Raw genomic sequence first — 10,156 nt, 5'->3', positions numbered from 1 at the left:
AGTGCCATTCACGGCTGAAGACCCTTTTTGAAACCCAAACATTCCCTGCCAACCCTAACATTGAAATCTGCCTCTCTTTAACGGCAAACGTCAGAACAAAAAATGGTAGGAGTGATGTCGGGGTAATTCCCTGACACCCTGTGTTAAAATGATTAAATGCACATAAAATAAATCAGGCAGACAAGCTTCGATACTTTACCGGTTGGAAGGGACTCTCACTAATAACACAAATCTTTAATTTACACCAGTTAGTTGTAGGATTATATATTTTCCAATGTATATTTTTTTCAAAGTTAATATACATTTCCATAATGCATGTGTGTTTCCTCCTGCTCCTCGTCTATCTTTTGTGTGCAGGTAAAGAAATGAAATATAAAACTGACCTGACTGACTTCACTGTAATGTCAGTCATGCATTATAGTGATGATGCAGCTGTAACTTATCTGAATGTCTCCTTAAAAAAAAGCAGGACAGATGTTCATTTAATTTACGGTGGAGTTACATCAGTTTTTCACACACAAAATATTTGTGACACTACACGAGAATCAACTCTCTCTTTGTCTTTTTTTTTTTATCTGTCTCAATGGCTGTCTCTTCTTTTTTTTCTTTTCCCTCTTGTTGAGCTCTTTCTTCTCTTTATATTATAAATCTTCTCCTCATTACTTAACGACCCCCTTTCCAGGAAACTGTCCTTCTGATTTTTACTTCCTTTCTCTTCATCTTCCAACATTTTCAACCCACCAGGCTTCCTCCTTCAATCATTTTCTATTATTCAGGCGACAACAGTGTGATACCCTTTCTCTCTCTCTCCCTCTTTCTTTTCTCACTCCCTCCTCATTTTCTCCTTGCTCTCAGTCGACTGGGGTCGAGCAAGCAGAAACAAGCAGTCAAGCTCATCTCCTGGCCAGAGCAAACAAAACCAAAGCCACATTCCCCAAGCTCAATTTGCTGTTACGTCTCAGCTCTGTGAATTGGGACTTTTCAAGCTTGAAGTCTGGAGGAGTAGCTGGGTGGCTTCTTGCTGCTTAACAGCTCACACATCTTTAGTCTGTGTGTAAACCCTAGGAATTACTTCTATTGTGGTGTAAAGAAGAAGGGAAAAAAGTGTGTGTTTTTCACGTTAAAGTGTTTCTGAAATCAAAACACAACTTGTAACTATAATCAGATGGATGAGGAGTTACTTTTTTTTCATACAGTCAAACTGCTAAATGCTAATAATTTATAAGGTGACGTCTTACTTGCATTACAGTATATTATATAGTGGTGATACTTCAAAAACAACCACAGATAACTGGGTAAAAGTGGTTGTGCTTGCACTTCATGGTTTATTTAATCATCATCAGTGTCATCATTGGGAAAGATTCCATACATGTGTCAGTCCTAACTCGATCCCTGAGGGAATAAAAAGTGAATATAAACACTTTTGTTGGTTAAATAAAGTGAAAATTCTGTTCAACAAAATATTTGGTTGAATTTTACTATTGTCCCTTTTGTCTATACAGTATCTGCTACAGTCAGATAAATCTTCACGACCAAAACGCTTAATCATATCGCCCATTAAAAATGCGGTAGGAACCTTTCTTTACGGAGGAAGTTCGTTCCTACACGGACGTATTTCAGCGAAGGCACATAGGTGTCATCATACAACGCAAGCTGTTAGCTTCGTTCAAAAGCTATTTTTAAGAATTGAGCCCAGACTTGAACTTTAGTCGTCACCGTTTATTTGAGCTACTACTTAATTTCCAAGGGACGTGTCCAGTTGCTTATAAACTGTCGCTGGTGCCGCGGTGGAATTTGCTGCTTTGTGTTCATCGTTAGCAAAGTGCTAACAACAGTGACTAACTTACTTGCACGCTACCGCTGTTGCAGTCTTTACAAGTGACAGTAGATCGTCAGGGATCCCGGGACAGGTACATTCATCTAAATCGCGACTGCTAGTCTTTGTGTGTCAGTGCACCGTTACATTAGATGACGTTAGATGAGCGCCGTGTCAGTGCTGTGTGATCAATTCTCACACACTGATGAATGAATGAATGCATTTTATTCCGGTTCAGTTTTCAATGAGACAAAGGATAATATTTCAAAGGCTTTGTGACCTTGATGAACCGAACTGTGTCCTTGACGTAGAAATGACCGTGACGTGAAACTACAGCATGCCCACTGCACGACTTTTATAACATTGAAATTTACAATGCAATTGTAGAAATGCAATGTTGCAAAAATCTTCTTGTACTTCATGATGACACAGCAGAATAAGATAGCTGTAGGAGAACAACGTGGTGCCGATTGGATATTTTAAACTGAAGGCACAGTACAGGTTATATTTATGAATAAGAAAAAAAAAAAGAGTGAATAGCGCAAGGCTCCAATAGCAGACTTGAAAGAATACTTTTGAACATGCTGAATCTTTATTCCATTGTTCAACAGTAATTTAAATGAACTTTTAAATGATGCATTTAAGTGTCTATGCATCATGCCGTGTTTAAAACAAATCTACATTGTGATGTTTGTATCACTCTGTTAATCTATTTGTATCTTTTTCAGGCCTTCCCATCATGGAGCTCCAGGCGGTGTTGATGGCGGCCGGTGGGGGTTCTCGTATGACGGATCTGACCTACAACACCCCCAAAGCAATGCTGCCTGTAGGCAACAGGCCCCTTATGTGGTACCCGCTGAACCTGCTGGAGAGGGTCGGCTTTGAAGGTGAGAACTTTATTGAAACACTTCTACCATTTCGGTTACATTTGCCTTAATTACTGCTTCCAATATTACTAAATCATTTCATAATTATTAGTCAATCGTTCAGCCTACAGAATATAATCATTTATCCAAACTGAAATATGCTCCATGATAAAAATTATTCCTGTAATGACTTGGGCATGATTGAAAGTCGAGCAGTGATCATCCAAATCGCCGATGACCTGCTGCAACAGAGACTGCGAAGTTGGGACTTAAAAACGTTGCACCCATTCTTTGAAATGTTAAACCAAATTGTATTTCCCCATTCGATTCAAGGGTAGTGTTTCTCGGTCCTGAAAAATACAGACAAGGACACTTACAAAATATCTTCACCACCAGATGCTAGCTCCTTTTGCCACATGAAAACACTGAGTTTATAACTGATGAAGAGATTTTCATCAGATCAGCAGCCATTGTCAGGTGTGCATTTCCTGTCTTAGATTTACAGCCCAGATTTTGCACAAATTGGTGCTGCAACATGCAGGAGGTCCAGAAACTCTTGGCTTATAAAGGAATTTGTTGCACTATGCTGTTCTTTTCCAGCAAACAGTGCTGTTTGTTGTAAAAGCATGTAGGTCTTCACTAGCCTAAATAAAACTAGCTTTCAATACGTAATCATCTTGTGCGGCCCGAAAGTTTACTGTGTACAATCGGATAGCCAAAGCCCTGCGATTTGATTGTACTGGGCTGACACAGCTATAGTGAACAAATGCCCAGTAAAGAACATTTTATCCAGACAAAGCCTTTGGAAGCAGACACTCTGTAATGTACTAATTTAGACTTCATACATGTGTTTTTATTAATAGCAAAGCAGTGATTTTAACATAACATTAGAATTTCACAGTTGTCATAATCAAAATAATATTGTGTTTTGGTGTAAAATCTGACTTATACAGGTCATTGTTACAATAACTACAACCATAGAGTGTGTTATAGGCTGCAATTTACTGGTGATCATATTTTGTGCGGAAATGCAGCTGTGAGTTATGACTTTTTTTTTTTTGTCTCCTTTTAATAAAGGATTTATTTGTGTTGTGTCTAATATATTTTTGTCCTTGACTTGGCTTGTCAGAGGTGATTGTGATCACCACCAAAGAGGTCCAGAGGATGATGAGCACAGACAGTAAATTGAAATCGGATGTGAAGATGAAACTTGATGTGTTTTGTATTCAAGAAGATGCCGACATGGGCACTGCCGATGCTCTCAGACACATCCAGCGAAAGATAAAGGTGTGTGTGGTTATTTTCTTGATCTTTGCTTTGGGTATATGTAGGAAAGACCAGACTTTAAATCTTAATGCCTCCCTGCCTAGATGTATTCTCAATAATACTGAATTCAAACACAATTAAACAAAGTGAGAAGGTGAGTCAAATATGAATACAAATATATTTATTTTACAGTTGCCAATGAATAAAATTGATTTATTTTCTTTCTTCTCCTCATTGCTTCAATTTAAAAAGGAATCGATGTCATAAAATGAAAACCGTTATATATTCATAAATCAAATTGGGCATTGAAGAATCAGAATCCACATATCAATGAAAATATTCTCATATATGTCTTTATTGCTATGGCTAATAAATAAAAGTGGTGAAAGATAGAATTTCATTCATATTAATCAGTAGGTTATAATAACATTTGGTAATATTAGGACAATAAATTATATTCCCAATAATTATTATATCAGCATTTTAATATTACTGGATATTCTGTGATTGTGCCCATTTTCATCCGATTCACTCTGACCTTTATTATGTACACAGAAACCAGACTGTTGAGATTTAATTAAAAAGTGACTATAATACATTTCTGATGCCAAATGCGAAAAGTTTGTTACCATAAAAATTCAATTGAAAACAGAGCTGATGACATGAAGCCAGGTTGCTTTCATTTACGGTACTTAACTCGACATATTTAGACTTGTTTGAAGGTTGAATGTTGGGTTTCTCGTGTGTGTGTGCGTTTGCGTGCATACATGACGTAGTATGGTCTAGCTGCATTTCCTCAACAACCGCTCGACAGAAATGAAATGAATGTTCTTTGCAAGGGCCTTTATGGCGTTCATTATTTTATGCAATTGTGTGTGAATAGTTGTGTATGTGTGTGGCCCCTCACTGGCGACACATTAGGGGTGTACCATCTCTCGCCCATTGCAAGCTGGGATTGGCTCCAGCAACTCCCGTGACCTGCAAAGCAGAAAAGAATTGATGGATGGACTAATAACTTGGGGTGTTTCCCTGTTGTGAATTATTAACGCATGACACACCACAACTGTTTCAATCAATTGCATTTAAATTAATCCAGCTTATTAGTTTATCACCCACCTTTTCATCCATTTTTGCCCTTCTATTTATGAATTCATAATAATTTCTGTTCCTTAATATAGATCGAGTTTTTTTCCTTCCACCATCCACCCTTGCAGACCTAATGTTTATGATGAAAGCTTTATATTAATATTAATAGAATACAGAATATTAATGTAACGCAGCGAAGGAGACGACCACAACAGTAGAAGGATATGCCTATGATCGGGATTCTGACACACAGAAGGAATGTTTTCTAGTGTAACGTCAGTCTCAGAGAAAACGGTAGAGACGGGAGGGTCGAGAGAAAAACGACGGAGCGTAGGGGAGGTTGACGTGGGCGCTGAGTGCAATGCCGAGTGATCACTGATCCACATCCTTCCTCTGAATAGTCAAGGCTGCTAAAAGTGCCTTTTTAAAATACACACAAATATGCACATGCATAGCCCCAACCTCAATTTCCAGACCCCCTCTGGATCCTCCCGTCATCCAACTCTCTTTAAACAGATGAGGTCACGGTTAAGACTCAAACTCCCTGTGCTGCCAGTTTACCCGGTGCACCATTTATCCTCATCCTGGAGTCGAGCACATCTGTGCAACATTTGTGTCTGGGGCGCCCCTCCGACCCTCAAGACATGACTGTATGAAACAATACTATAATTTCAAGTCCTTGATTTATTTTTCAAGCAATTTCTCATATGTATTTGTTAAAGAGCAGCAATTTCAGGGTAGACTTACTATTTCTTTTGAGAGAGGTTTATTGTAGCTATTTATTTAACTTTTATTCCCGCTAAGTATTTTTGATTCTGTACCATATGGGTTTGATGGAAATGTTGTTTTACTTAATAAGCTGTGGTTGTTACACAATAATGTTGACTATATCTTCATCTCAAGAATAAAGAAGTAGTAATAAAATGTTAAAGGAGTCCTATTCATAACAGTGTTATTTGCCTTTATTTAGAGCATGAGATTAGAGCGCTTAAACCGTGAGTTAGGAGGGATTAGTCAGACGCAGAATAAACTACACAAACCGCTGATATTCCTGTTGAAACTGGAATATCAGCGAAACAAAAAAATGAAGTTCTAATGATAATGGGCCCAACCCTGCCTTTGAGGTCACATGACAGCGGGAATGCATTTATTGTGACAGCTCGAAGCGTAACGCATCAGTCTAACTTCTGAAGACCTGCACGTCCTGCCGCTGCACCTCATTACATTCATCCCAATGAAATCGGTCGGGTTGCCCTTGCAAGAAGGATTTATCGGGGGATTTAAGATGCTGAAATGTGAATGACGAGTAGGTTTAATGTGTTTGTTTTCCTTCTGACATCTGAATGTGTCGTTACAGCTTCTTAATATTTTTCTTGCTCAAGAGATTTTTTAATACATGAATATTACAAGCACACACTCGCGCTTAAAACAGAACTAGCTCCAGCTTGCTGCCATTGCGAATAGTGGAGTTCCTAATCCTTTGAGCAAGCCAAGCTAGATTAGAGGCATTGAGTTACACACGCTTGCCCACTGGAGGCTGATGATTGAGGAACTGTAACCATGCCTTGCCAAATCCCGACACAGAAATCACTCAGACTGTCAAAGTGATGCATGGATACGGCATAGACATGCTCACACTCACTCATCTCTTCACACAAACACACTCCCATGAGGGGATTTGGTGTAACTATACAAACAACATACTTACAGGAAACAGGGTTACACTCGAGGTGAGCAGAGGCGGTCATTCCTCTTGATTATTGAAAAGGGAGCTTTTTTTTTTATTTTAGTCGCTCTTCAAACTGCCAAGTTACACAATAGAGGAGAGATAGACCTGATAATTACTCTGTTCCTTTCACAAGAGGCCAAACTAGTGAAAGGAGTACTTAGCATGTACTTTCGGCTTTGTATGCTTAAAACTGTCTTTGGTTATTATTATTTTTATAATGGCCTGGCAGACAGAGTGGATTCAGGCTGGTAAAATGTATATGATTCAAAGGTTCACATTTTATATGTGTTTGTCGTTTGTCGGGGGGGGGGGGGGGAGTGATGACGAGAGAGACCTTTTTTCTCTCCTCTTGGTGCCGTACAATAGTTTAAGATTTAGTTTAGGAGAACATACAAACTCCGCACAGAAAGGAATCCAACTCGGAGGTTCCGAGTCGGAACCTTCTAAATTAAATTAATTTACCTGAATTTAATTCTTCCAAAACTCAGCTAAAATATGTAGGCCAAACCACCGAAATAAAAATTCTTTGAATGCAACACAAATATGTGACATTTTGGTATAAATGTAATTGCATAATTATTTTCATTTCTCATTAACACAAAAATATTTGTTTAATATTTAACTTGTAATTTTCAGATTGTCAACCACCACAAGGGTGTGTGTGTGTGTGTGTGTGTGTGTGTGTGTGTGTGTGGTCCTGACCTGTCCAGAGGTCCTGGCTGTTGAAAGGCAAGAGTGTCTGTGTCTCTCCAGCTGACTCCACTCTGCGCTCGCCTGAGTGTGTGTCTGTGTGTGGCGATTCTGTATGCCCCCCACACACACACACACACACTCCCCTTATGCCTTTATGTGGCGCATACTTGCATGCTCTGCTCCTGAACATGTGTGTGATAGAGTGAGAGCAGAGTTGAAAGGTCTCTGAGCCTCTGTCAGTAGATCTCCTGCAGACACCTCCGGCTTGGTCGCAGCTGCTTCCTGTCGCCAGGTCCAGACCAGGTTGTACTGGGCGTTTCCTTCAGGCCAACCTCGTGACCTTTGACCCCCCCACTGATACCAGTCCTCCCCACACACACCGACACAGAGCCCAGTTCATCTTTTAACACTGGTGCTCTCCACCAGTTTGTTTGTTCTGTTTTTTTATTTTTATAAGTTACAAATAAGTTGACAGTTTAAACATGTCTTTATTTATTGTTTATTTTGTGTTTCTGAAACCAAATCAGATTTATCTTTTACCTCTCTCACCCTTTCTTTCTGTTCTTTGCTGCGTCACATACAGACTAAAGATGTCTCTGTCGTTACGCTTACGGTGACTGGCGCTAATGGTGGGCTTAGTTCTCATGCTGACAGCCTTCATCACTGGACAGGCAGATGGATACCGCACACACAGGCACACCTACATATAAACACGCATTCAGACATGTTGCATCAGTGGGGGGAGGTTTTAAAATGACTGTCATTGGTGGTAGAGTAAGTGATATGTCTGTGGAATTCACAAGCGGTAAATTGCTATCCAGTTTCTAACATGCATTGGTTAACATATATTATATATCTGAAAATAGATTTAGTTTGTGATGGAAATAATCTCTGGAGGATGACATTGCAGCAACTTTATTTCAGCATTTCCAGAAGTCACCTATACATTCATTCGTGTCAAAACATGTCATTTTCATTGATTTTTGTGCATTAGGTGTGATGGTTTACATGTCATGATATTTATGCAGCTGGATGGTGATAAGGTCGCTCGTATTCCAACACTTTTCTACAACAGATTTGCTGAGGAGAAACACTGCCTTAACAAAATAGAGCAGGATTTATTACCTGCTATCATCAGAGTTTAGGTTGCTTTAACACAGGCTCCACTGTTCTTTGTGTGTTTGGATTATGCTGCTGACCGTGTGATTCCTCTTTTCTCCTTTCTCTCTCCTCTATACGTCTCCCTCTAGAATCATTGTCATTGTGTAACTTTCTCTCTTGACCGTTGATGCTCTTGTGGCCTGTCGTTTATTGCGTCCGCACGTGCAGGGCGATATTTTAAATCAGAAGATCTGTTGTGTTCTTTGGGTGAGCATTTTCTCAATTTGCTCTTATTTTCTCTTCAGACGGACATCTTGGTGGTGAGCTGTGACCTCATAACGGACGTGGCGCTTCATGAGGTGGTCGATCTGTTCAGAGCTCACAATGCAACTCTGGCAATGCTAATGAGCAAAGCTTATGAAGTCACAGAAATAGTCCCAGGGCAGTATGGCAAGAAAATGGCAGGTAACAGTCACACACACAATAAGAAAAAATTGCAGTGGCAATGAGGTTGCTATTTAGCTGTGGGTATTACTCATTGTATTACACAATTCTGATAATATTTCACACAAGTTTTCTTATATTCATTTTTTATTTTAGTGAATCTGGTTTGGCTTGCTCTTGTATTATGAATATTCCTCAAATATTAAAGAAAGATTTTGGGATCCCGTAAATGTGTGTCATTAATAGTCGACCACTTTATTTTGCATTTACTGTAAATTCAGTATGTGTTTTTTTATTATTTTTTTGCCAGCTGAGCAGAGAGATTTTGTAGGAGTGGATCAGTCCGGGAAGAGGCTGCTGTTCATGGCCAACGAGGCTGATCTGAGTGAGGAGCTAACCATTAGGAAGTCAATCACAAGGAAGTAAGTTATTTGGAAAGCCTGAAAGTTCATCCAATTTGCAAAAAACTAAATATGTTGTTTCTGTTGCTATACGCCCATGCTAATAGGTTTTTGTTTAATGTGCATTGAAGGTGAGTGGAATTGTCTTTACGGTGCTCGCGGAATTCGAGATGCTGACTAACAATCTATGTCTCCGTAATGAGTCACCATCTTCTAAAATGATTCTGGAAGCTTTGTTTAGGGAGATCAGATTCTGTTTTCTGGTGTTCTGTTCCAGGCTTAAAGGTTCTGTGGGAGATGTTTGTTTCAAGAAGAGGACTTCACACCACACAACTTCATGCATTACATTGAAAAAAAATTTCACGAACAATTTAGATGCAAAATACATTTCATGTATACCCTCAAAATGTTCAGTGTCCTGTCCTGGATCTTTGATGTTATATTTGAAGTGTCGTTATTATAAAAATGTACTACACATTATGAGCCTTAAACTTGTGTAAAATCTTTCCAGTCATGCAGAGTTTTTTTTGTTGCTTTGGTAATGAGACACAGACCTTTCAACAGTTTGGTTTGAGAACTCCAAAAATCCAAGTCAGTGCAGCATGCTTTTCGAAAACCTTTAGCAATAATGTAGGGTGCGTGTGATTTGTAGTAAATAGGTTAAAGCATGTAAACGCAGATGTATGGTTCTTTTGGGAATGATGCACCCTGCAGTTTGTTTTATGTAGTTATGGAAAAGGGCAGATAAAGAGGA

At 39.2% G+C, this 10,156-nt stretch overlaps 1 protein-coding gene across 1 annotated transcript; it reads left to right on the top strand.

The window, feature by feature from the left end:
- Positions 1-2,555: 2,555 nt before the first annotated feature.
- Positions 2,556-9,423, top strand: LOC137914156 (translation initiation factor eIF2B subunit gamma-like; the record flags this gene model as incomplete). Its single annotated transcript, XM_068757762.1, has 4 exons — positions 2,556-2,703; positions 3,812-3,969; positions 8,863-9,022; positions 9,312-9,423. Coding segments are annotated over exons 1-4 (578 nt in total), but the record flags the coding sequence as incomplete, so codon positions are not given.
- Between the last annotated feature and the right edge of the window lie 733 nt (positions 9,424-10,156).

The sequence above is a fragment of the Brachionichthys hirsutus genome, unplaced genomic scaffold (assembly GCF_040956055.1).
Source record: "Brachionichthys hirsutus isolate HB-005 unplaced genomic scaffold, CSIRO-AGI_Bhir_v1 contig_283, whole genome shotgun sequence".
NCBI lineage: Eukaryota > Metazoa > Chordata > Actinopteri > Lophiiformes > Brachionichthyidae > Brachionichthys > Brachionichthys hirsutus.
This window is presented reverse-complemented; position numbering and strand designations above follow the sequence as displayed.